Source organism: Saccopteryx bilineata, chromosome 5 (assembly GCF_036850765.1).
Source record: "Saccopteryx bilineata isolate mSacBil1 chromosome 5, mSacBil1_pri_phased_curated, whole genome shotgun sequence".
Classification (NCBI taxonomy): Eukaryota; Metazoa; Chordata; class Mammalia; order Chiroptera; family Emballonuridae; genus Saccopteryx; species Saccopteryx bilineata.
In genome coordinates this window covers 104,752,467-104,779,655 of record NC_089494.1, presented here as the reverse complement: position 1 = coordinate 104,779,655, position 27,189 = coordinate 104,752,467, and the positions used below count along the sequence as shown (strand labels likewise).

At 42.3% G+C, this 27,189-nt stretch overlaps 1 protein-coding gene and 1 non-coding gene across 2 annotated transcripts in view; both read right to left on the bottom strand.

Moving 5' to 3' along the window:
- Positions 1-22,802, bottom strand: part of MCM6 (minichromosome maintenance complex component 6) — a 54,092-nt gene extending 31,290 nt beyond the window's left edge. The window contains exons 1-8 of the mRNA XM_066232557.1: positions 22,622-22,802; positions 18,731-18,877; positions 15,989-16,099; positions 8,227-8,476; positions 5,249-5,414; positions 4,836-4,981; positions 3,555-3,705; positions 799-940 (exon numbers count right to left, since the gene is read on the bottom strand). Coding sequence (XP_066088654.1) covers positions 799-940; positions 3,555-3,705; positions 4,836-4,981; positions 5,249-5,414; positions 8,227-8,476; positions 15,989-16,099; positions 18,731-18,877; positions 22,622-22,728 — 1,220 coding nt within the window. The 5' untranslated portion in view covers positions 22,729-22,802. The remainder of the gene's footprint in view (positions 1-798; positions 941-3,554; positions 3,706-4,835; positions 4,982-5,248; positions 5,415-8,226; positions 8,477-15,988; positions 16,100-18,730; positions 18,878-22,621) is intronic.
- On the bottom strand, positions 6,929-7,004 carry TRNAT-UGU (transfer RNA threonine (anticodon UGU)). Its single transcript has one exon. It is a non-coding gene; the product is annotated as a tRNA-Thr (tRNA).
- Positions 22,803-27,189: the final 4,387 nt, after the last annotated feature.

Sequence of the window (27,189 nt, the reverse complement as noted above, 5' to 3'; positions counted from 1 at the left end):
ATGGCTTGGTGTCACTTGTCAGCTCTGAGAAAATAGGCAAGTTACTGAGGCTCAGAGAAGTTTCATTTGCATCCCTGAAAAAAAGAGGCATAGCCTGTCTGGGTGCTGCTGAGGTAAGACGTAACTACACAGGAAATGCTCAAAACCAGGGTGCTATCACTGTGACTTCTAAGTTTCTTAAAAAGTTAAAAGTAAGCAAGTACTTGTAATACACATGTTGATGAGGTTAGCAAAAAATGTCTCATGCTTATAGCACTGCTTTAGAAAGTGTGTCCTGTTTATGAACCTTAAAGTTGTTTGTATTCTTAATCTCAGCAATTCTATAGTTGTAATTTACCCAAAGAAAACAAAAAAATAAAGTTGGATACATCACGGTGCTCACTATAATCATTAAAAATAAACTAGGAGAGGCTGAGGAAATGACTTTTTAAGTAATGCACACCAACAAAAACAATTGTGAAACTAAAGAATGGAAAACTATTTAGGGCATATTAAAATTAAATATATCTATGCTGTGATTTACAACCAATAAAATACATATTTGAATATTCAAAGGTTATACAAAGATATTATACAAAGATGAAGAGAGTTCTATGTAGGTATGGGATTATAGGCAATTTCCCCTATTCCAAAAAATGGTAAAATATTACATTCTACTAAACAAAGGAAGGTAGAATTATACATTCAACAGTCATAACTTAGTCTCTTGCTCCAGTAAAGGCACGCTGACTGCACTCTTGGCAGCACAGACAGCTGGGACTGTGCACACTGTTTCACTTGCTGTACTGTCTCACTTACTTGAGAAACTGGCTCTTAGCTGTACTTGGGTCACCAACAATACAAACATTTATGTCCCCTCGAAGAGAGGTTCCTTCCCCCGTTGTCTTTGGAACACCACCAAAGAGCATCAGTAGGACACCCCGTTTTACTTCATCATTGCCTGAAACAGAAACCCAAGGTATTTTCAACTGGAGATTTAACAATATCACAGGAAACTACAAAAGCATGTTTACCAACCAAAAGAGCAGATAAAGCTGCAGCAAGGCCTAACACTGAAATAAAAACATCTGTCTTCTAATCTTGGTTCTTGCTCTGTGGACTTGAGTCCCCTTATCCCAATGTCTTCACCTATACTGCAGGTGTTACAGATGCCAATCCTCATCCTTCTAAGAGCCCTGCCTTGTTCACAAGTCCTACTGCCTTATACACAGCTTTTCTCTATGTGGTCGTTCTCAAATATCTCTCCCAGTAAATAAACTATGCTCACCACAGCTTTTCATATTTGCTAGTTCTTTCTGATGTCATGTTTTGCGGTTCTAGCAACAGTTTGAGAAATGGTCCATGACATATCTTTTGTATTATCAACCGTGACCAGTGCTGAATATAAACACATGCTAACTGAACTGATAGGGATTAGACAAAACACTCTATGTGATTTATAGCTGCTTCTAAGAACTATTTATAAATCCAATAAGAAGGAAATGCAAAATTAAAAAACATTGGATCTTTAGAAATGTGCTATTGAAAGAAATATTTTTCTGGCTCATTATTATGACTTTCTGTGAATTCCATCAACAAAGTGCTAGGCATATTTACAAAACCACTTCTTAAAAGTAGAAAATTAAAAACCCCATTCCACAAACCAACTTCTCTGACTCATTACCTATGAAAGAAATGTATTAGAGGTCTGAAAGTTTTTAAATAGTCCACAAATTCTTTGATACTCATTTCAAGAAGGAACTTAATCCTCTTATTTCTCACAGCATTTGGTACAAGTGAAGGTATGTAACTTCAGCTAAGCTGTGTAAGTCCCCCCGTGAGTGGATCCCCTATCCCTAGCAAAGCCTTCAGATGACTGAAGCCCTGGCTGATCTCCTGGCTGCAACCTCATGAAGGACTGAGCAGAATGACCAGCCATGCCTCTCAATTCCTGACCCACAGACTGTATGAGTAATGTTTGCTCTTTTAAACCACTAAGTTTTGGGGTAATTTATTATGCAGCAATAACTTATGGCAATAGTGAAGCAGTATAAAAAGAGGACACCCTAAAATCTATAAGTAATTATTAATATAAATCTCAGTTTAATTTTATTTACCAAATATTTAGATAGGAATAAAAAGGTACTTGTAAATCATTAAAAAGTATATACCTAAGAGAAAACCCTTGTTGAGTTCTTGCCATAACTCCAATTGAATATGGAAGAATAAAAAAATGGTAAAGCATGGCCTGACCTGTGGTGGTGCAGTGGGATAAAGCATCGACCTGGAACACTGAGGTTGCCGGTTCAAAACCCTGGGCTTGCCTGGTTAAGGCACATATGGGAGTTGATGCTTCCTGCTCCTCCCCTTTCTCTCTCTCTCTCTCTCTCTCTCTCTCTCTCTCTCTCTCTCTCTCTCTCCCCTCTCTCTAAAAATCAATAAATAAAAGCCCTGGCCGGTTGGCTCAACGGTAGAGCGTCGGCCTAGCGTGCGGAGGACCCGGGTTCGATTCCCGGCCAGGGCACACAGGAGAAGCGCCCATTTGCTTCTCCACCCCTCCGCCGCGCCTTCCTCTCTGTCTCTCTCTTCCCCTCCCGCAGCCAAGGCTCCATTGGAGCAAAAATGGCCCGGGCGCTGGGGTTGGCTCTGTGGCCTCTGCCTCAGGCGCTAGAGTGGCTCTGGTCGCAACATGGCGACGCCCCGGAGGGGCAGAGCATCGCCCCCTGGTGGGCAGAGCGCCGCCCCATGGTGGGCGTGCCGGGTGGATCCCGGTTGGGCGCATGCGGGAGTCTGTCTGACTGTCTTTCCCTGTTTCCAACTTCAGAAAAATGCAAAAAAAAAAAAAAAAAAAAAAAAAAAAAAAAAAAAATCAATAAATAAAATATTAAAAAAAAAAAAAAAAGGTAAAGCATGACCTGAAAATTTAGTTATATAGCCTCCAAAGAATAGCTTGCAACCAAGGGCCAAGAAAAGTGAAAGAGAAACCACCAAAGTACAGACATGTACATGTAACCAAGAAATAGCAAGAAATCTCCAGCTTTGAAAATTAAAAGATACTAAAGTAGCATACTGTAATTGCAAAACTATAATTTTGCAGTTTTGTACTAAAGTCAAGAAAAGACGACTAAATGACCTTTGTTTCTTTTTTAAAAAAATTGTGGTAATATACATATAAGATAAAATTTATCATTTCAACTACGTTTAACTGTATATTTCAATGGAATTAAGTACATTCACTATGTTTTATAACCACCATCCCTATCAATTTCTAGAGCTTTTCATCATCCCAAACAGAAACCCTACCTTTCAATGGTAACCCCCCAGGCCCGCCCCAACCCCGGTACTCTCTTTACTTGTAGTCTCTACAAATATGCCTATTCTAGGTACCTCATTTTATGTGGAATGATATATTTGTCTTTTAAAAAATGACTTAAAGACCCCTTCTAAACCTACTAAAAAACTTTCATGATCTGATTTGTGCGCTTTAAGCAATCATGTCTTGACTGATGTCTTCGTCATTCTATAATAATTCTCTTGGATTTCAAGTCTATGCCACAGACGGATGGAAGCCTTACCGTGTATAGTAGGGAACAGGCTGGTGCAGAGATTGTGGTACAGGTTTTTATCCTGGCTCATCTCAAACACTTTCTCCCACTCCTTCACGGTCATTTGGTTCTTAATGCTCTCAGCTGTCTGCTCCTCATCTCGGAGCTCTTTCCCTCCAAACTGAGGGAATGGAGAAAGGAGAAATATTAGTATAGAAATGGTCAAAATAATGCAAAAGAGAAGAAACTTCACCACAAAATACAGTCTGGAAGGTCAACTTCAGAAACACGCTGACTACAAAGGTTTTTTTAAAAAAATTCTCCAAAGTAAGGCCTAAGTTAATCAAAATCCTGAAGACTTTGTCAGTTATCCTATGAATTAAAAACAACATGAGAGCTACCATCACTGTTTTTGTACTGCTATCTAAATAAATTTGAACAGTCACGAGGTGAGCTATAATGAAATGTTAGCCAAAGACACAAAGATGAACATCAAGTGACAGAACAGTATTTTGTGTACTTCTCTTGTTCCAAAGCTGGACTATTTTCCAGACTCTTCCTACCTGCTTTCCCATTCAGGACACAGAATCAAATTCTGGACAACCATCACACCAAGGGTCTACACCCTCAGAAAGCGATTTACTTTACTTCCAAATGAATAAATCTTTCTATTTGTACTTCCTCCAGGAGCATGAGATACAAATTGTGATGATTAAAAATAAAAAACTGCCTGACCAGGTGGTGGCGCAATGGATAGAGCATCGTACTGGGATGTGGAGGACCCAGGTTCGAGACCCCGAGGTCGCCAGCTTGAGCACAGGCTCATCTGGTTTGAGCAAAGGCCCGCCAGTTTGGACCCAAGGTCGCTGGCTCGAGCAAGGGGTTACTCAGTCTGCTGAAGGCCCACGGTCAAGGCACATATGAGAAAGCAATCAATGAACAACTAAGGTGTCGCAACGAAAAACTGATGATTGATGCTTCTCATCTCTCTCCATCCCTGTCTGTCCCTATCATCCCTCTCTCTGACTGTCTCTGTGAAAAAATAAATAAATAAAATAAATAAAAAACTCCTTCGGGGATAATTTGTACCAATGCTCTTAAAGCAATGAGCTCTTACATGAAAACAAGACTTTCCCTGTCAGGAAGACAGACATGAGAAGATTTAATTTTAAAACTAAAAGAAAAAAAAAACACATCTCAACAAGCCCCTACCTTGACTAGATAACTAGGTGGTTCAGAAACCGGTAACTGTGGCAGCCTTGGGGGAGGGGGCCGTTCTTTCTCAAGCTTTGCCATTCTATTAAGACTCACCCTTGGGTTGGTTGGTGCCACACAACAGGCAAGAAAGACCAGCCTGTATGAAAGGTCCCTAACACCAAGGGCCCGAAGTCCTCGAATGCCTTCTGTCTCATATCCATCAACACCACTGACACGAGAATTACTTTCTGCACGTGCTCCTGAAAGATTAAGTGATAAGTTGGTTCACAGGTCAAATACTGAAGGTACTGTACTGCGAGTCAAAATTGCTCAAATAAAACCTAGAAATCCAAAGATTTAATTTAGGATAAATTTTTGTAGCAAAATTAATTTCCCTTTGTTCTCATCATAGCTCCTTATTTTTCCTCTGATTGGCAGCCAAAAATAAGATAAGGAAGATACAAGAAGATAGATATTCTGCAGTGCAGGTAACAGAATTTCTTAAATTTGAGCCTTGTATCACCAACCTGGTGTGCTAAGCTTAGATACATCAGGCACAACAATTAGTGTCCCTGTAAAGTCACACTTGTCACCAGCCTGAGCAGATTCCACAGCTTCAGCCCTCAAGATCACTTCTAAACTGCGTGGGATACTTCCTCGAGGAAGCTCAGCTTGAGTCTCTTGAATACGAACCTATAACAAAGACAAACAGCCAAGTATAAGAGCTCTTATTCAAATGCCATATAATCTAAATTAAATGCCACAAATATTGACATGTTCTAAACTACCTTACCGTTTGTAGACTTTTGACATATTCCATCATTTATTGTAAAAATTCTCTACCCTAAAACATATCAATTTGATAAAAGATTATACCTATTTAAAATCTTCACTTTTACTCTTATTAATATAGAACAGTTTCTCTTTTCTCTCTTTGTCCAAATTGACTATGTAGTTAAATATCTGTTCTGTGTTCCAGCTTCCTCTTAACTTTTCAGGGAAATTTTGTGAAAAAAATCATGTAATTTATGCCATTTCAATGCAACTGTTAATACTACCTAAACACACACATCACACATATTTTACTGTATTTGAAAAAATAAAGAGTAAATATCAAGATATTTCATCCCTAACTAAGCACCCATCAACTATGAATAAAGACAATTTCCTGTGTAACCACAATGCCATCATCACACTAAGAGAATTAAATATTTTATTACATGTCTATTACTAGTCCAGCTTCAAATTTCCCCAATTGTCAAAATGTCTTGTATTACAGATGTTATCTGTTTTTCTCAAACCAAGACCCAATCTATTCATCGTTTATATTGGATTGTTGTATCATGTTCTTTTTTAATATAAAGTATTTCCTACCCAAAGTTGTAAGTACAGTATATACTTGTTAAAAATTAAGTGTCAGATAAATATAGGAAACTTGAACAAGGACAAAAAAACAAATTAACTATTATTTTAAGCTGGTAACCATTCCTACATGCTTTAATGCTTCAACTGCTGCAGCTCTTCTTTTCCCTTTGCGTATCCTACAGAGATGTGAGGCCTCCACCTCTTTCACTCTTACTGCTATCATCAAACTATTGTCCAGGGAACTACAACTGTACCTATTAGCTTCTTGTGAAATACTACAAACCACTGTCCCATTTATCTTCCTTTAAAAAAGAAAAATTCGTATCTCCTAAAAATCAATAGGTCCAAACTTCTCAATCTGAGAGTTAAAGCTACAAGTACCTCCATGTCTCATACCAAATCATCTCTCAGGTAATCTCCAATCTGGCTGTCTGGCTTGCTTATTTCTTTCCCTTTCCCTCTCCCTCCCTCCCTCCCTCCCTCCCTCCCTCCCTCCCTCCCTCCCTCCCTCCTTCCTTCCTTCTCTCTCTCTCTCTCTTTCTTCTTTTTTCATTAAGTGAGAGGCGAGGTAGCAGAGACAGACTCCTGTATGCGCCCCGACTGGGATCCACCCGGCAAGCCCCCTACCAGCCAATGCTCTGCCTGTCTGGGCTGCTGCTCCATTGCTCAGCAACCAAGTTATTTTAGTGCCTGAGGCGAAGCCACGGAGCCATCCTCAGTGCCCAGGGCCAACTTTGCTTGAACCATTTGTGCCATGGCTGTGGGAGGGGAAGAGAAGAGTGAGAAAGAATGAGAGAAAGGGAGAGGGGGGTGTGGAGAAGCAGATGGTCACTTCTCCTGTCTGCCCTGACCAGGAATCAAACCTGGGACTTCCACATACAAGGCCAATGCTCTACCACTGAGCCAACCGACCAGGGCTGGCTCCTCTATTTAAATCACGGTAATCTCATTGCTACTGACAAACATGTCCATTTGTACCTGTCTTATTATTCATGCCTTATCGCTTGGAGCCACCTACCTGAAGTCTTTTACACCAGTAAGTCCCTAGTTCTCCAAAGTTTTCTGTCTTTTTTTTTTTTAGTGAGAGGAGGGGAGGCAGAGACAGACTCCTGCATGTACCCCAACCGGGATCCACCAAGCCAGCCCACTAGAGGGTGATGCTCTGCTCATTTGGGGCCCTTGGTCCATTGCAACCGGAGCCATTTCTTTAGTGCATGAGGTGAAGGCCATGGAGCCATCCTCAGCACCCAGGGCCAAATTGCTGTAATCCAGCCCTGGCTGTAGGAGGGGAGGAGGGGAGGAGGGGAAAGGGGGAGAGAGAGAAAGAGAGAGAGGGGAGGGGTGGAGAAACAGACGGTCTCTTCTCTTGTGTGCCCTGACCAGGACTTGAACCCAGGACATCCACAGACCAGGCTGACACTCTACTGCTGAGCCAATGGGCCATGGCCGAAAGTTTTCTTAACTCTACTTAATAATAATAATTGTTATTTATTTATTTATTTGTATTTTTCTGAAGCTGGAAACGGGGAGAGACAGTCAGACAGACTCCCGCATGCGCCCGACCGAGATCCACCCGGCACGCCCACCAGGGGCGACGCTCTGCCCACCAGGGGGCGATGCTCTGCCCCTCCGGGGCGTCGCTCTGTTGCGACCAGAGCCACTCCAGCGCCTGGGGCAGAGGCCAAGGAGCCATCCCCAGCGCCTGGGCCATCTTTGCTCCAATGGAGCCTTGGCTGCAGGAGGGGAAGAGAGAGACAGAGAGGAAGGAGAGGGGGAGGGGTGGAGAAGCAGATGGGCGCCTCTCCTGTGTGCCCTGGCCGGGAATCGAACCTGGGACTTCTGCACGCCAGGCTGACGCTCTACCACTGAGGCAACAGGCCAGGGCCTATTATTTATTCTTTAACAAATACATTTTGTCACAGTCTGAAGGAGCTTCCAAGTTATTAAAGGTTAAAACACATATACATACTGAAATTTGCACTGAGTTTTTGGCTTAAATCTATAACCTCATTTGATGATCTCTGATTTAAATGAAAACTAAATTTAATGTTGTCTAAATACCATTAACAATACTTACAGGTGCCTAGAAGTGAATTATTAGCATAGGCTGAATCTGACCTAAACAGAAGTTAATAAATACCTTTTGAAAATCAACAAATCTTGATTTATTTGTGTCTAGCAGAAATCTCCTTCTGTTGGCACAAACTGGATTTCGGCAGATGTTTGGCTGTGTGTATTTGAATTGCTGTTCTACATCCTTGATCACCATCTGACAGTCCAAGCACAGGAAAGTTCCATTCACAAGCTCTGGGTGGACTGGGTGAGTCCGTACCACCTGCCCACTAATGCGAGTGAGCAAACCAATTCTGGATGAGGTGAGTTCTCGAATTCTGTTGAAAGACACATGCTCCATAGGTAAATAAAGGCTACCAAAGAAATAATTACGTAACAGTATGAACCCATTTTTGTTTTATATGCAAATATATTTTTTCTCATCTACAATTTCTAAATAAGCATATATTATTTTCATAGTAAAGTTATGGGAAAAATATTTTAGACTCACAAGTTCAGAAACATTTCCTTTAGTTTACAAACCCATTTACTATTAAACAACTTGGTAACTTTAAAAGTAATCTCAGTAGTTTAAGTTTTCAAAATGTCACTTCAGTTCCTTCCAGTAAATTAGTTCTTTAAATAACGACTAAGTGAGAAAACTGTTTAAAAGTTATACCACCTGACCTGTGGTGGTGCAGTGGATAAAGTGTTGACCTGGAATGCTGAGGTCACCAGTTTGAAACCCTGGGCTTGCCTGGTCAAGGCACATACAAGAAAAAACTACTATGAGTTGTTGTTCCCTGCTCCTCTCCCATTCTCTTTCTCTTTTTCTTACTAATAAACCAATAAGTAATATCTTAAAAAAAGTTATGCCATTTAAGGAGATGATGTCAGAGTAATGGTACTGTGAGAGATAACCTTCATCTCTCCCCTTTAAATTTCAACAACTGAACAGCTATAATGCAGGGAAGGAAGCTCAGCTAGGCTTGCAGGCTTGCCTGAGAAGATCTGCTCATCTAACTGACTAAAGGTGGGAAGGGTGGAGAAGTGGGTGGAAGATAAGAGGCACTTGCAGTAGAGACTGGAAAGGGGAGAAACCTGGAGTGACTAGGTTTTCTTTTGCCAGGAGGAGCGGAGATTGGAGGGTACCTAGAGAGATACTGAACCAAAGCAGCAGCAGAGTGAAGGGGTCACAGTCTGTCGGCAGCTAGCACTTGGGACAGAGACAGAGAAATATAATACAAAAGTGCGGCCCCCCAACCTCCAAGATCTCGCTTCCCTTCCCTCTTGGGGTGTGAAGAGTGGCAGAGACATACTAAAGAACGGAGGTGCTCTAGGTCTGGCCCCTGGCCTGTTGAGATGTGGAGAGGAGTGCCCAGAGGCCTGAAACTGCCACTGCTAAAGCTGTACACATCACAGCACACCCCACCCCATCACCATACTACAGCTGTCTCCATCATGGTGACAGCAACATCTCAGCCAAGGCCAGCCTGGGAACTGGGGATTTCACAGAGCTAACACCTGCAATCCAGTGCCACCTACTGGAAAAAACAGAAAACCTCTTGGAAGTGAAACATAACCCCCTTTTTATTCTCTTGGGGTTTTTTTTTAAATCTTTTAAAAAAAATTTTTATTTTTATTTTTATTTATTCATTTTAGAGAGGAGAGAGAGACAGAGAGAGAGAGAGAGGAGAGAGAGACAGGGGGGAGGAGCTGGAAGCATCAACTCCCATATGTGCCTTGACCAGGCAAGCCCAGGGTTTCGAACTGGTGACCTCAGCATTTCCAGGTGATGCTTTATCCACTGCACCACCACAGGTCAGGCTAAAATTATTTTTATTTATTCATTTTTTAGAGAATAGAGAGAGAGAGAGAGAGAGAGAGAGAAGTGGGGGAGGAGGAGGAAGCATCAACTCTCATATGTGCCTTGACCAGGCAAGCCCAGGGTTTTGAACCGGCGACCTCAGCATTCCAGGTTGATGCTTTATCCACTGCGCCACCACAGGTCTCTCTTGGGTTTTTTACTTTATTTCTCTTTTTTTTATGTGGGTGACTGCTTTGTTTTTTTGTGTGGGGTTTTCCTCTTTCATTTTTTATTTTGTTGTTTTTGTTTGATTTCTTAACAATACCATTCTCAAATGCCATCAATGCAGAAAACACCAAATACTATGGCTAACTGAGAAAGAGATACAGTTCAGAAAGAAAATGAAAAATCACCAGAAAGTAATCTCAATCACATGAAAACTTTGGAGTTAAATGATAAGAGAATTCAAAATTGAAGTTCTGAAAATACTCAATGAGATGTGAGGAAACACCAATAGGCAAGTTAATATGCTCAGAAAACAAATTAATGAACAAAATGAGTATTTCACTAAGGAGAATTTACCACAGAATTATAGATAGAATACTATCAAAGATTATATGACACCAACAATCTAGAAGAAATGGATAAGCTCCTAGAACTATACAGTCTTCCTAGACTGAGTCACAAAGAAGTGGAAAACCTAAATTAACTCAGAGGCAGGGAAGAAATAGAAACAACTATCAAAAACCTGCTAAAAACTAAAAGCTCAGGACCAGATGGATACACTATTGAATTCTACCAAACAGTCAAAGAAGATTTGGTACCTAGCCTTCTCAAAGTTTTTCAAAAATAGAAGAAGCAATACTCTCTAACACATTTTATGAGGCCAACATAACCCTGAAACCAAAACTTGGCAAGGATAACACAAGAAAACTCCAGACCAGTATCTCTAATGAATACAGATGCAAAAATCCTAAACAAAGTACTAGCAAGTCAAATATAAAGATACATTAAAAAAATAAGCCTGACCAGGCGGTGGTGCAGTGGATAGAGTGTCGGACTGGGATGCAGAGGACCCAGATTCGAGACCTCGAGGTCGCCAGCTTGAGTGCGGGCTCATCTAGTTTGAGGAAAAGCCCACCAGCTTGAACCCAAGGTCGCTGGCTCCAGCAAGGGTTTACTCGGTCTGCTGAAGGCCCGCGGTCAAGGCACATATGAGAAAGCAATCAATGAACAACTAAGGTGTTGCAACGCGCAATGAAAAACTAATGATTGATGCTTCTCATTTCTCTCCATTTCTGTCCGTCCCTGTGTATCCTTCTCTCTGACTCACTCTCTGTCTCTGTAAAAAATAAAAATAAATAAATAAAAATTAAAAAAAATATATAATATACCATGATCAAGTGGGATTCATTCCAGGAACACAAGGATGGTTCAACATACACAAATCAAACAGTATAATATACCACATCAACAAAACAAAGGACAAAAATCATATGACTTTATCAATAGATGTAGAAAAGGCATTCAGTAAGATTTAACACTCATTTATGTTTGAAATACTCAATAAAAGGGGCATAGAGGGAAAGAATATCAACATAATAAAAGCCATATATGACAAACCATCAGCCAATACCATACTAAATGGTGAAAAACTGAAGGCTTTTCCTCTAAAACCAGGAACAAGACAAGGCTGCCCACTCTCCACTCTTTCTCAACATAGTGCTGAAAATCTTAGCCAGAGCAATCAGGCACGGGCAAGAAATAAAAGGCAGCCATATTGGGAAAGAAGTAGAAGTAAGGGTATCACTTTTTACAGATGATATGATCCTGTATATGGAAAACCCCAAAGATTACACTGAGAAACTATTAGACATAGTAAACAAATACAGTAAAGTTACAAGATACAAAAAATCTACTGCTTTCCTATAAGCCAACAATGACACTTCAGCAAATAAATTGAAAAAAGCAATTCCTTTCACCAATGCAACAAAAAAATAAAATACCTAGGAATAAACTTAACCCTTTGAGTAGTATGAACGTTCATGTACGTCCTTGTGTGTCCTGACCATCCAGAGCATAATCGTATATGTAACATCTTTAAACTTTGAGCTGGAGCAGTAAACATGTGTTCTTCTTGTTTCCATATTGGTCATCAAACAAACATGATTTTAAGTGAATAAAACTGTAACTGTAACTAATTTCATTTTTTGGAAAAAACCTCACTCCTGGGGGTCAGCAAGCATGAAAAAAACTCACTACTCAAAGGGTTAACAAAGAATGTGAAGGACCTATATACTAAAAACCACAAAGCATTATTTATTTTTGTGATAGAGACAAAGAGAGGAACAGATAGGGACAGACAGACAGGAAGGGAGAGAGATGAGAAGCATCAATTCTTTGTTGCAACACCTTAGTTCATTGATTGTTTTCTCATATGTGCCTTGACGGGTGGGGGAGAGGCTACAGCAGAGCAAGTGACCCCTTGCTCAAGCCAGCGACATCGTGCTCAAGCCGGCAATCTTGGGGTTTCGAACCTGGGTCCTCTGTGTCTCAGTCCAACGCTCTATCCCCTGTGCCCTGGCCTGGTCAGGCAAAAAGCACAAAGCATTATTAAAAGAAACTGAAAAAGATACAATGAAGTGGAAAAATATTCCATGTTCATGAATCAGAAGAATCAACATAGTTAAAAGGCCACACTGCCCAAAGTAATAAACAAATTTAATGCAATCCCCATTAAAATTCCAATGTCATTTTTTAAAGAAATAGAACAAAAAAACACTAGATTTCTATGGAACTATAAAAGATTCTAAACAACCAAAGCAATCCTGAGAAAAAAGAATAAAGCCGAAGGTATCACACTATCTGACTTCAAAATATACTACAGAGCCACGATAGTCAAATCAGCATGGTACTGGGCAGAAAAATCAATGTTCAGACCAATGGAACAGAACTGAGAACCCAGAAACAAAACCACATATTTATGGACAAATAATCTTCAACAAAGGAGCCAAAAACATACAATGGAGAAAAGAAAGCCTCTTTAATAAATGGGGCTGGGAAAGTTGGAAAGCTACATGCAAATGAATGAAACTTGATTGCACCTTGTCCCCTTGCACAAAAATTAACTCAAGCCCTGGCCGGTTGGCTCAGCGGTAGAGCGTCGGCCTGGCGTGCGGGGGACCCGGGTTCGATTCCCGGCCAGGGCACATAGGAGAAGCGCCCATTTGCTTCTCCACCCCCCCCCTTCCTCTCTGTCTCTCTCTTCCCTTCCCGCAGCCAAGGCTCCATTGGAGCAAAGATGGCCCGGGCGCTGGGGATGGCTCCTTGGCCTCTGCCCCAGGCGCTAGAGTGGCTCTGGTCGCAACAGAGCGACACCCCAGAGGGGCAGAGCGTCGCCCCCCAGTGGGCATGCCGGGTGGATCCCGGTCGGGCGCATGCGGGATGACTGTCTTTCCCTGTTTCCAGCTTCAGGGAAAAAAAAAGAAAAAAAAAAAAATTAACTCAAAAATGGAGCAAAGCCTGGTCTGTGGTGGTGCAGTGGATAAAGTGATGACCTGGAATGCTGAGGTCGCCAATTCAAAACCCTGGGCTTCTTGCCTGGTCAAGGCACATATGGGAGTTGATGCTTCCTGCTCCCACTCCCCTCCTCTCTAAAAAATGAATGAAGACTTAAATAAAAAATACTTTAAAAAAAAATGGAGCGAAGACCTAAATATAAGCTCTGAAACAATAAATTACATAGAAGAAAACATTAGGTACCAAACTGATGAACCTTGGGGCTGTAGAGAATATTTTATGAATATGGCTCCAAACACAAGGGAACTAAAGGCAAAAATAAATGAATGGGACTACATTAAACTCAAGTTTCTGCACAGTAAAAGAAATTGACAACAAAACAAAATGGCAGCCAACCAAATGGGAGATGATATTCAAAACTAACAGCTCTAATAAGGGGTCAATACCCAAAATATATAAAGAACACACAAAGCTTAGCAACAAACAAGCAAACAATCCAATTAAAAAATGAGGAGGCCTGACCGGGCAGTGGTGCAGTGGATAGAGCATCAGGCTGGGATGCGGAAAACCCAGGTTCGAGACCCCGAGGTCACCAGCTTGAGTGAGGGCTCATCTAGTTTGAGTAAAAAGCTCACCAGCTTGAGCCCAAGCTTGCTGGATCAAGCAAGGGGTTACTCGGTCTGCTGAAGGCCCACGGTCAAGGCACATATGAGAAAGCAATCAATGAACAACTAAGGTGTTGCAATGTGCAACAAAAAACTAATGATTGATGCTTCTCATCTCTCTGTCCCTGTCTGTCTGTCCCTGTCTATCCCTCTCTCTGTAAAAAAAAAAAAAAAAAATGAGGAGGACCTGAACAGACACTTCTCCCATGAAGATGTTCAAACAACAAATAGCTATATGAAAAAATGCTCATCTTCACTAGCTATTAAGAGAAATACAAATCAAAACTACAATGAGATACCAACTCACACCTGTTATCAACAAGACAGGTAACAACAGTGTTGGAGAGGCTGTGGAGAAAAAGGAACCCTCATTCACTACTGGTGGGAATGTAAACTGGTACAGCCATTATGGAAGACAGTATGATGGTTCCTCAAAAAATTAAGAATGGATCTACCATATGACCCAGCAATCCTCTACTGGGTATCTATCTAAAAACTCGAAAACATTGGTACATAGAGGCACTGCACCCCCATGTTCATCGGAGAATTATTCATGGTGACCAAGACATGGAAACCAAAGTGTCCCTCTAAATAGATGATTGGATAAAGAAGATGTGGTACATATATACAATGGAATATTACTCAGCCATAAGAAATGATAATATTATCTACGACAATGTGGTCCATTTATGACAACGTAGATGGACCTTGAGAACATAATACTAAGTGAAATAAGTAAGTCAGAAAAAGCTAAGAACTATATGATTTTAACATAAGTGGGTTATAAAACTCTGACTCATGCAGAGAGATAAAAGAAAAGTGATTACCAGGAGGAGGGTGGAGGGAGGGGAGTTAGGAGGGACAAATATTTGGTGAAGGAAAATGATTTGACTTTGGGTGATGGGCACACAACGCAATCAACAGTTCAAATGCTATAGAAATGTTTACCTGAAACCTATGTACTCTTATTGATCAATGACACCACACCATTAAGTTTAATTTCTAAAAAAAAGTTATGCCATTTAAGCTCTGACAAAATTTTCCACCAATTCATGAAACTGTGACTGTTCTGTTTTCAAACTTCCTAATTTTTTCCCAATTGTTCCCTTAAAAGGTATCCTAAAATATGACAATACTCAGAAATTGCTTCACTTAACTTACTTCCTGTTGGTCAAATGGGTTTGTAAATATGATATATATGTTTGCTCGCTTGTGATTTGTATTGGGTGTGGGGGAGGGGCTGTAGGCAGGCAGGGTCATTGTAGCCTAAGGTTTAGTTTTAAGACTAAGCTTTTCCCCACACCCTTGACTGATTGTATGATCTGGGTGGTGCACTCTCATGAGGAATCCAATTATGCCTCAGATAAGTGACTCTGTATCAGAGACTTCCTTGTTTGTATATTGGATTAAGGGTTTTTGGTTCTCTACACTATAAAGTGGGATAGACCAGGAGCTTGCTCTCTCCGTTCCTGCTATCACGATTGCAGGGGCTTCCCTGATCCCTTGCCCTTCATGGGAAAAGATGGTTTTCTGTGTTTCCTTGTCTTCTTTTGTGGTTTGCCTGTATTGGTGAGACACCAATAAATAGGATGGCCCACCATCCTCCGACTCTGCCATTTCTTTACCGTCTGCCTGAATCCAATGGGAACCTGCATGTGAATGGCCACGATGGTGGCTCCTGGCCTTACACTTCCCATCGTATCTCCCTAGAAAAATATATTTCTCTCCAAAACTAAACTTTTTGGATAACTGGGCATAACTTTACAAATCGAAGACTACAACCTCCTGGGTTTTCTGACAATTAAGTGATGCCTATACTATTTGGTAAATTTCTTTTCTTCCAGAAAAAGGTTTCTTACTTGTGTCTAGTAGGTAGATCTTGGAACGCCACATAAAAATCCTTGGCAGGAGGAATCTCTTTACGGTCCTTGACGAAGGTTTTTAAGGCCCGACATAAGTAAGGATAAACTCTGAGAAGCAAACAAAAAAAGATCAATCTACATCTTCAAGAGATTTATTACCAAGGCTTCCTTCCCCCTTCATGCTTGACAATAGCTGAGACTAAGTAATTTCATCTGGTTGCAACCAAGCGTTAGAATTTAACTATGCAGGATTCTTATTATTATCTAGTCCAGCTTTAGGAGTTTCTTTTAATCCTCCCTATCCCAAACACAAATAAGAGTTAAGACAGCGGAAACACCAAAGATGAAATGCCGTTGCCAAATATCCATTATCTTTAAATAATCATTTGGCAACCACACTGTAGGCCACTGCTCTGTCCAAGACTCTACCTAAACAATATGGGCGGGTAGGCTTACAATCTAACAAGATCCGCCTTTCATTTGCTGTTAAGGACAAGATATTTTTCTAGGTTTAATTCCTGAATAAGAAATGAATGAGGTTGGCCCTGGCCGGTTGGCTCAGTGGTAGAGCGTTGGCCTGGCGTGCAGAAGACCCAGGTTCGATTCCCGGCCAGGGCACACAGGAGAAGCACCCATCTGCTTCTCCACCCCTTCCCCTCTCCTTCCTCTCTGTCTCTCTCTTCCCCTCCCACAGCGAGGCTCCGGTGGAGCAAAGATGGCCCAGGCGCTGGGGATGGCTCCTTGGCCTCTGCCCCAGGCGCTAGAGTGGCTCTGGTTGCAGCAGAGCAACGCCCCGGAGGGGCAGAGCATTGCCCCCTGGTGGGCGTGCAGGGTGGATCCCGGTTGGGCACATGCAGGAGTCTGTCTGACTGTCTATCCCCGTTTCCAGCTTCAGAAAAATACAAAAAAAAAAAAAGAAATGAATGAGGTCATGCCCTGGCCCGATAGCTCAGTTGGTTAGCATTGCCCTAAAGTGCCCAGTTTGAGCCCTTGTCAGGGCACATATAGGAATAGATCAATGTTCCTGTCTCTCTCTCTCTCTCTCTCTCTCTCTCAAATCAATAAAATGAACATTTAAAATAAGTAAATAAATAAATGGTGCTGGGAAAATAAAAAAGCTACATGCAAAAGAATGAAACTAGATTACAGTTTGTACTCATGTACAAAAATTTATTCAAAATGGATCAAAGACATATATATAAGTTCAGACACAATAAATTATATAGAAGAAAACAGATGAGGTCAGGGGAGAAATGTGTGTATATCAGAAATTGGCCGGAACATCCCATTTGAGAGCGTAGACTGAAGCGGCCCATGTCCTCCTGATAGAAGTTCTCAATAGCTGCTGCAGCTTGTTTTAAGCAGTGGACTCTGAAGTCCTCTGATAAATCAGCTATTTTCACAAGACAGAACTGCTGCACGGCCTGTGCATGAGGTATGGGCATAGGTTTCTACCACCAGTCCTGATTTTCTATCTCCCTCTTACTTGTCAGTACTTTTACTGATGCATTTTTTCGCAATAAACTCTGCTATTCATCTCTCCAATCACAGTCAGGTAAGACTAGAAACATGAAGACAGTCCTCCAGCTCCTAGTCCACCAGGTAAAATACAGGACTATGTCTCCTTACTCTTGGGTCTCTGTTTCTTTCACCATTGTCCACAATGTTTATTTTAACCTAATTTTATTTATACAGATTGTCACATTTATTTAATGCAAATACAAAGATCTGTGTAAGAAAATGTTTCGTGCTTTATATAGTAATTAAAAACAAAATTAAACCTTAAATTATTAAATATAATGATTAATTTCTGCCAAAAAAATACCAATCAGCTATTAAAATATTTTCAAGGAATTTTATACAGCATGAAAAATGTGTTATACTATTCAGTGAAAAGGGCAGGATGTGCTACCTACAGTATGATTCCAATAATTAGATATGCAGAAGTATATTAAATGTGTGAGGAAACGGCCCTGGCCTGGTAGCTCAGTTGGTCAGAGCAGTGTCCTGATACACCAAGGTTGTGGGTTCGATCCCTGGTCAGAGCACACACAAGAATCAACCAATAAATACATAAATAAGTGGAATCTCAAAGCAATGTTTCCCTCTCTCTCCTTTCCTTTCTCTAATCAATCAATAAAAAAATTAAAAAAAAAAAAATTTGTCAGGAGATCCTTAGGAAAACTGCACTTGCAGACCTAGAAGGCTCTTGGAACTTGGTTGCTACCAACCTGATAATGATGGTATCTATGGGTGGTGGGATTACAACTATACAGATGATTTATTCTCACCACTTCTCTCTACTCTCCAAATATTCTACAATATACACATTACTTTTATAATCAGAAAAAAATTATAAACCTTAGAACAACATCACCGCTGTAGAGACATCCCTGACTAAGAACAGAACCACATACTTTCTCAAACAGGGTGGGTGGGAATGGGAATTCAAATGAATGACAGCAATAACACTGAATGCCTGACTCAAAGTAAATGATCTTCTTAAAACTTAGGAAAACTACATAGAAAGCAGAGGTCTTCAACATTCTCATATGAAAAATATTCACCTCTAGAAAGGCCTAAATTAGTTCAGGGCAATGCTAAAAAGACCACTGGCTCTATCAAAGGGCCTCTGTGACAGCTGCCCTTCTGCCTCACAAATGAACCTTTTCAGCCCAAAATGAGCTGGCCTCCCAGGCTCCACGCCTAGTTAAAGTAAAGAAGATTACTATACCATACCTGTAGAACTCCTCTTGAATAGTGGTGGCAAGTTGCTGGTTAAATTGCTCCAAGTCCACAAAACTCACAACCAGTGTGTTTCTCTCAGGACGGATCAGCTCTTCTGCTAACTGCAAATACTTAGCTTCTCCATCACTGTTCTGAAACCTGCAGAGACACAGGCAAGTCAAATTAAACTGAAGAACTAGGCAGTAAAAGCAAGAAAGAATCTAAATGCCTGATACTTCAGTGTATTGGTTAAAGATCTTCAGCTTTAGAGTCAGACAGGCCCATTTAGTAGTTGTATAGTATGGGGCAACTCCTTATCCTTTCTAAACCTGCCCTTCTCCTTAAGGAAAAAAATCAAAATGAAACAAATCAGAGTAGGACATCACTTTTTCTCATAAGATCACTGTGAATAATAAATGAGGGAAGTCTGTAAAACGTTTTATGCACAGCTCGGAACATAGAAAAACTGGGTTTTCAGATTTTAACCTGCATTTCTTGATTCAATATTTTCTTTCTTTTTTTGATGCAGAGACAGAGAGAGTCAGAGAGAGGGACAGATAGGGACAGACAGACAGGAAGGGAGAGATGAGATACATCAATTTTTCGTTGCAGCTCCTTAGTTGTTCATTGATTGATTTCTCATATGTGCCTTGACTGTGGGGCTACAGCAGACCTTGGATCCAAGCTGGTGAGCCTTGCTCAAACCAGATGAGCCCGCAGTCAAGCTGGCGACCTCGGGGTCTCGAACCTGGGTCTTCCACATCCCAGTCCGACGCTCTATGCACTGCGCCACCACCTGGTCAGGATCAATATTTTCTAATCAACAAATGCTTACTACTCTTTTATTATTGTTATGTATAACTAATCTTGGGAAATGTTAAAGCAAGAAATGCAGGTAAAAATTTAAAGACTCAATTTCTACAGGGAATACTGACAGATTACTTTTTGGTTTAAAAACCAGAATAAAAATAAATAAATAGCCCTGGCCTGATAGCTCAGCTGGTTAGAGAATCGTTCTAAAGTGCAAAGGTTGCTGGTTCTATCCTTGGTCAGGGCACATCCAGAAACAGATGAATGTTCCTCTCTCTCTCACTAAAATAAAAAAAAGAAAAAAAAATACATTGTCATAAAAAAATACATAAACACACAAAATAAAGTTGGTGTTTTTTTCCCAAAAGGAATACCATACAAACATATTTGCTTTTGTTCTTTTTAACATGATATGAAGATTAGTTTTGAAGCAAAATCAACTCCTCCTTCAAATACAGTTCTAGTTACTGAACATCTACCTGCAAAGCACTCTACTGGAGATAACTGCTGTTCCTACCACAGGGTTGGCACTCTCGCGGGATACAGACTCCTACTAAAGAGAGGGACAGAACAACCTAAATGTCCACCACAAATGATTAAAAAATGTGACATACACATACAATGGAATACTAGTCAGCCTTAAAAAAGGAAATTCTGCAATACATGTCAAGAGGACATTAGGCTAAGCAAAGTAAGGCAATCATAGAGAGATACTGCGTGAGTCTATGAGATATCTAAAATAGTCAAATTCATAATCAAAAAGTGGAACGGTGGTTGCCAGGGGCTGAAGGGGAAAATGCTATTCAACAGGTATAAAGTTTCAGTCAAGTAAGAATAAGAATCCCTAACAACACTGTACCTATACTGAGTAAGATATTGTCCAGTTAAAAATGAGCTGAGTAGATCTGATGTAAGTGCTCTTTCCACAATAAAATTTTTAAAAAAGGAAAAAAGAACAAAAAGGATAAAGTATAAGAAATGTGATAAGGGGATATTAACTAACTCTAACATCTAGAAAGTCTTTATGCATATAAAAGGTGGCACTGGAATTCAGCCTTGAAAGACTTGAAACTTGAAAGGAAAGTAAGTGGTAGGTAGATTAGCTAGAGGTGTTTGCAAGTCAGAAAAGGTATGAGAGGAGTATGGATAACAGGCTGGTTGTGGAAGATGGAAATGAAAAGGAAAGTTGTGAAGAATGTGAACTTTTCCCGTAAACAATAGCAAATCAATGTTGGTTTTTGAAAGAGAATAACATTTCCCCCCCCAATGAAGTACAGGGATTGTCTTGTTCACCACAATCCCAGCATCTAGGTGTAAGGTAACTGAGGTTATGAAGGCGATTATATTATTTGTTGAAACAAAGCATGAATTGAAGACCTTTGTAGTGCGGTGTGGTAGCTAGGGGAGGAGTTAAGGATGGGATTTACACTGAAGATGAAGTGGCGGATAGGTACAGATACAAGAAGTTATTATATTATCAGATGTAATAAAAATGGCAACTTGGGAGTGTAAAGGAAGAAAGAACTGGTTCTGCTTGAAAGCTTTATACTATTTCACAAAGGAGGTATGAGTCCTTAGCTAAGTTTTGAAGAATAAATACCTGTTAGGCACAGACTAAAAAACACTGAAGATAGGGAATATAAGTAAAATTATGGTTCTAAGAATATCAGAATGTCATAAAACAGCAGAAATATTCACAAATGTGAAAGTGTGGAAACAACCCAAGTGTCCATGGACAGATGAGAGAACACACACAATATAGTATATACATACAATGGAGTATTACTCAGTTTTAAAAAGAAAATTCTGGCACATACCACACCATGGATGAACCTTGAAGTCCTTATGCTAAGTGAAATAAACTGGTCACAAAAGGACAAATGCTGCCTGACCAGGCAGTGGCGCAGTGGATAGTGTTGGACTGCGATGCGGAGGACCCAGGTTTGAGACCCCGAGGGCGCCAGCTTGAGTGCAGGCTCATCTGGTTGGAGCAAAGCTCACCAGCTTGGACCCAAGGTCGCTGGCTCCAGCAAGGGGTTACTCGGTCTGCTGAAGGCCCACAGTCAAGGCACATATGAGAAAGCAATCAATGAACAACTAAGGTGTCACAACGAAAAACTGATGATACTTCTCATCTCTCTCTGTTCCTGTCTGTCTGTCCCTATTTATGCTGCACGACTCCAAGTACATGAGGCACTGTCAAATTCACAGGCAGAAAGTAGCACGGAGGGTGACAGATATTGGGGGTGGGGGAGAAAGGGCGTTATAACGTTTTACAGGTGCAGAGTTTGACTTTGGGAAGAGGAAGAGCTCTGGAAATGAATGATCATCGTAGCAGGAATAACAAGGTGAATCCCACTGAACTCTATGCTTACAAATGGTTCAAGTGGTCAGTTTTTGCTACTTATATTTTACTACACACAAAAAAAAATTTCACAGGACATTCAAAAGTGTTCAAACTCCATTCTGAAGACAGTAGAGTCCACATTCTAAAAGTGAGTATCTGCACTATCTCTAAGAAAAAATAAGGGGGGGGGGGTGAAGGGCGGAAGGAAAGGCAGGAAGGGGTGCAGGGAGCACGTAGTTACTTTTAAGCAGGACAGGGCGCACCCGAGCCTTTGTCAAACCACAGGGTCCTCTAGAGTACTTTTATCTCTACCGGCTCCAAGGGCTGCCAGGGCCCAGGTGCCCCCAATCCCATGCCATGGTCCTGGCTGTCCGGTCCCATCGGCCTCTGCCGGGACGCCAATGCCAGTTCGGCCGCCCTCTGGAAGCTGCCAGCTGTGGCCTCGCTGGGCAAGTTCCTTGCCTGATGGCGCCTCCTTCTCTGCACAGGTAACCAGAGGCTACACGACCACCGAGGCTGTGAAGAATGGATGGCGGGAGTAAAGCGCTCCATGCTAAGCGGAAGGGCACGCCGTGGATCTCATCCCTAGAAACCAGCCCAGCCCGCCCCAGGCGCACCGCGGCGGCCCAAAGACCTCCCAAGTGGGGAGTGGGCTGCTCTCCACGGCGCCCGCCCCACGGTCCCCGGACTACGGAAGCGAGGGGGAGCTTGGCAAGTTCGGTGAGGAAGGGCAGCCCGCGACTTACTCCTCCAAGAAATCCAGGAACAGTTTCTGGCACTTCTCAGCCACCTCGTCGCGGACTTCCGGGTGCTGGCTGCCAGCGCCCGGCTCCGCTGACGCCGCGAGGTCCATCGCTGCCTAGCGCTCGGGGGTCACAGCAGAAACATACGACCGCCACGACTCGCGGAGCTCCCGGCGCTGCTGCTTTGCGCGCGCCGCTGCAGCCGTCTCAGCCCCGCCCCCTTGTCCGGCCAAAACCAATCGTGGCGCAGGAGTTCAGAGATTTCGCGCCAAGCCTGCCCAATGAACGCGGCTTCTCTCTCAGCTCCGCCCACGAAGCGGAAATTTCGCGCCAAATGTAAAAACCTTGAGGAAGCCCGGGTTCTGCTTAGGCGCCTGCGTAGTGTGGTCGGGTTCTGGGGACTGGTTTCTGGAGCAAGGCCGGATCTTTGGGCCGTCATTTAAATGTTCTTCAAATCGTTCCACTGATGTTAATTGAACAGTAGGCGTCGGACTTTTGTAAGATAAAAACGAGTAAGATTTAGACTTCCTACTTGAGCCGTCTAAGTGGACGACGTAAGCTGTAAACCATCTTGTAAAACTAGAAGAGAAAACTGATGAATAAACAACAGTATCGGAGGTGGGGGAGAAGGGAATTGGTATAGCTATTTTATTAGTGCTGACCCGGGAAAATATTTGACACTGTTACTTTCCTAACCACTAGACCACCAGGGAACGCCGACACTGTTACTTTCTCTCTTAAACGCACTCTTGGCTTGCGACCTCCTTCCCTTCTCTTTGACCCTCTTTCTTCGACTTCTTTCACTTGATTTTCCTCCTATCCCTTTAGCTACTCCTGTTTAGTTAGCCTCCTTTGTAGGCGTCTCTTCTTCAGCTAGTCCCTTAAAGGTTCTGGTTCCAGAGCCCTCCTTTCCCATAAAGGTGCTCCCTTGGATGGCCCTCTTCAGTCCCTTGGCTTCAATCAACATCTAGGTGCTGATGACTACTAAATATGTATCACCAGCCAGTACTCTTTCTTGGGCCACTTCCATTTTTTGAGGCTTCCAGGACATTAAAAGAAATTTTTTTTAGGCCTGACCTGTGGTGGCGCAGTGGATAAAGCGTCGACCTGGAAATGCTGAGGTCGCCGGTTTGAAACTCTGGGCTTGCCTGGTCAAGGCACATATGCGAGTTGATGCTTCCAGCTCCTCCCCTCTTCTCTCTCTCTGTCTCTCCTCTCTCTCTCTCTCTCTGTCTCTCCCTCTCCTCTCTAAAATGAATAAATAAAAAATAAAATAAATTTAAAAGAAATTTTTTTAAATGCCAAACAGGCTGAGAGAAGTTACAGTAATTCTTTAACACAAAAATACACTTTTCACAAGATATTTACAATGCTTAACAAAAATGCTGTGGACTGTAGTGTATCTGAGATTATATGTACAGTCTTACCTTTTTTGAAAGGGATGGGAACAGTGGAGGCTCTGTATCCCTCAGACCTTCACCAGCTCCAGCATCTGCTTGGCTACTGGACGGACATCACTGAAATACATGCATGTATTTCAGGAAACCTCAAACTCAGTATGCTTCCTGATAACTCACAACCCTCCTGCACTAAGAACGGATCCAGAAGATAAATATCTAGGAGTAGTTTGCTGACTGGATTTTGCCTAATATTCTCTATACTCTCAAAAACCCTCATTATTTTCTCTCATATTTCCTTTCCTCCCTTTTCTTCCTCTACTATCCTCAGGGTAAATTTTTCAGAACTAAAGTCCCACATATGGAAGAAAGACAGCGAACAACAAGTGCTGAGTTCCAGGCTGATTTGCAGCTATGCCCTCTGAGAAACTTGGGGCTTGCTCTTCCCAACCCTTCACACCTCATAGGTCCCCCCTTCCTCCTTGAGGCATGAACTTCTGGACCAGAATAGTAGATGAGGTCTGCAAGTGAGGGTTGTAGGGATATCTTCCATAGCAGGAGGAAAGTGTGAATTATGAAACATTTCAGTGCTATATCTCAGAGAGTTGTATGCCTCTGTGTGTAGGCCTGAGATTGCTATCTTTCAAAGGACCTGCTTACAAGATTGACCTTTGGCCGGTGTTTGGGAACTGGACTGGTAAAGAGTTCCCTACACTGATATGATGATATCACACTTTTTCTAAATAGTAAGGATGGCTCACTATGCCTAAAATGTTTGTACAATGTGGTTTATGCTGAATATCTTCTAATAGTTTGTAAGTTTGACATGTTCTAGGTAGAGAGTGCCTATAAGACCAGCTCCAGTAAAAAACTCTGGGCTTCTCTAATGAGCTTCCCTGGTAGAAAATGTGATGAGTGTATTGTCATAGTTTGATGATGCTGGGGAGGAATTAGTGCATTCTGTATGACTCCATAGGGGAGAGCTCTAGGATGCTGTGCTTGGTCTCTTCTCCGGACTTTGCTCCATGTGCCTTTCCCTTCGCTGATTTTATTTGTTGTCTGAAAGGTCTGGGACCTGGCAGGGGTCGCATCAACCACACAGAGTCCAAAATGGAGAAAAGAGGATTTATTGCAAACACCTGAATGCAGGTGGGCTGAGTCTGATAAGAGTCAGCCCGGAGCAGGGGTGAGAGGGTTAGTTTTATACTCTGCTGCCTCCTTCAGCAGTTTCTATTGGTGCTGGTTACCAGGCCTCCGGCCTGGGCTTACAGTATTCTTCTGTTTCAGTTCCTGCCTCCATTGGTAATAGGTTCCTTCTGTGTTTTGCCTCCTGCCTCCACTGGTAATGGGCTCCTGTTTGATCAACTTAAAGGTTAAGTACTGTTCTTCAAGTACTGAGTGAAGAAGGGTTGGGAGGGAGCAGTTTTGAGCCCTGAGGATACATTTTGCCCTAACATTTCTGTCTTGTTGGTTAAAAGAAAGAAAGAAAAGAAGGAACAAAGGGAGGGAGGGAAAGAGGAAGGGATAGAGGAAGGGAGGGAGGAAGGGAGGAAGGGAGGAAGGGAGGAAGGAAGGAAGGAAGGAAGGAAGGAAGGAAGGAAGGAAGGAAAGAAAAGAAAAGAAAAAAGAAATAAAAAAAAGAAAAGAAAAGGGGGAAGAGGGTTGCGGTTTCTCTTTTGCTACTTCCTGCGGGACATCAAGAGTCATGGGCAACCTGGAAGAAAAGAGCTCTAAACCTATTGTAACACTGGCTGGTATCCTCCTTGGGTCTGCATGAGGACAAACTGGCCTATGGTTTGACTCATTAGGCCTCTTATCCTATATGTAGGAGTCGTGTAAGTAACTGTAGGATGCAGGGTCCAAAGAGGAGAAGCAGGAGAACACAGAATATGGGACCTATTAGGGGTAGAAACTAAGTGAGCTTGGGTAGTGCTGCTTGTAGGAATCTAGAGAGCCAATCTGCCCTGGAACACCTGCGGCTCTGGCTCGGGGCCAGCAGGTACGAGGGAGGGCAGGAGCAAGAAGTGGGCTGAAGACAGTGGGGATAATTGAAGGTCTATACCTGGAACTGTGCTGGTTGGCACTCTCATCTGCTTCCCGCACCCCCACAGAGATCACGGGCCACCTGGCATTATTCCTCAGTCAAAAATCCAGACAGCTGAAGGAACAAAAGACCTGGGGAAAGCCAAGGCTTCTAGTGGGAGCAGTCTTCCCAGAGGAAGACACTCCTCTGGGAAAGGGCACCCAGGCCCAAGCACAGGCTCACCCTAGAGCCAGCCAGCCAGCCAGCCAGCCAGCCAAGGCACCTGCACTACACAGAGGCTCAGTCAGCCATCCACTCAGGTGAGAGATTTAAGGGAAGAGACCACCTTTTAAAATAGCAGAGGAAATCCACACCAGCTCCGCTGTCCTCTCTAAAATATAAACAGACCAAGGATTACTAGGCACGTAGGGAAATCAGCAGCAAGAAAAAGAAGAGCTAAGAAAAACATATAGAAAAAGAAAGCAGTAAGGTTAAGGGTTTCTCCCTTTTACAGCTAGTGGTGTTAAGAGTTGTCCCCCGATGAGGGATGTTCACAGTAGCATCATAACTGCAGCGACAAATGGGATACCTTAGGGAATTTATGTAATAAATGTTTGGGGGGAAGGCATCTGAGGAAGTCTTCGGGTTGGACGTAAGGATGGAGGAGATAAGTATGAATCACAGTCAGTGGAACGTGAATGCATACAGCAGGGCTAGTAGAGAGCTTCACTGTTACAGGCAGGGAGGGGGAGGTGGTGTCCCAAACAAACAGGTTTACAAGTTCAGGGGATACCGGGAGGGAATCTTTCCCGTGACTGGCTCTTGTAAGAGACAGAGTAAGTGAGAGAACTGTCTGATGCTGAGTTAGAATTAATTAATGGGGTGAAAGACAAGGTGGCTTGCACCTTGGACAAGATATCTTGGCCCAGCAGAGAAGTTGGACAAGTAGGAAGTACTAAAAAGGCATGTACAAAGGTGTGGGCACCAAGGGTTTAAGCTAGAGGACGGGTGACCTGGGGTTGGGGAATGCGGCCGTCAATCCCCACAACTGAGATCCCTGATGACTGGAGCAGACCCCAATATTTGGGAAGGGCAGAGTAGGAATATTCCTTATTGACACCTCGTCCCTGTGTCAATAAGGAATGAAACTG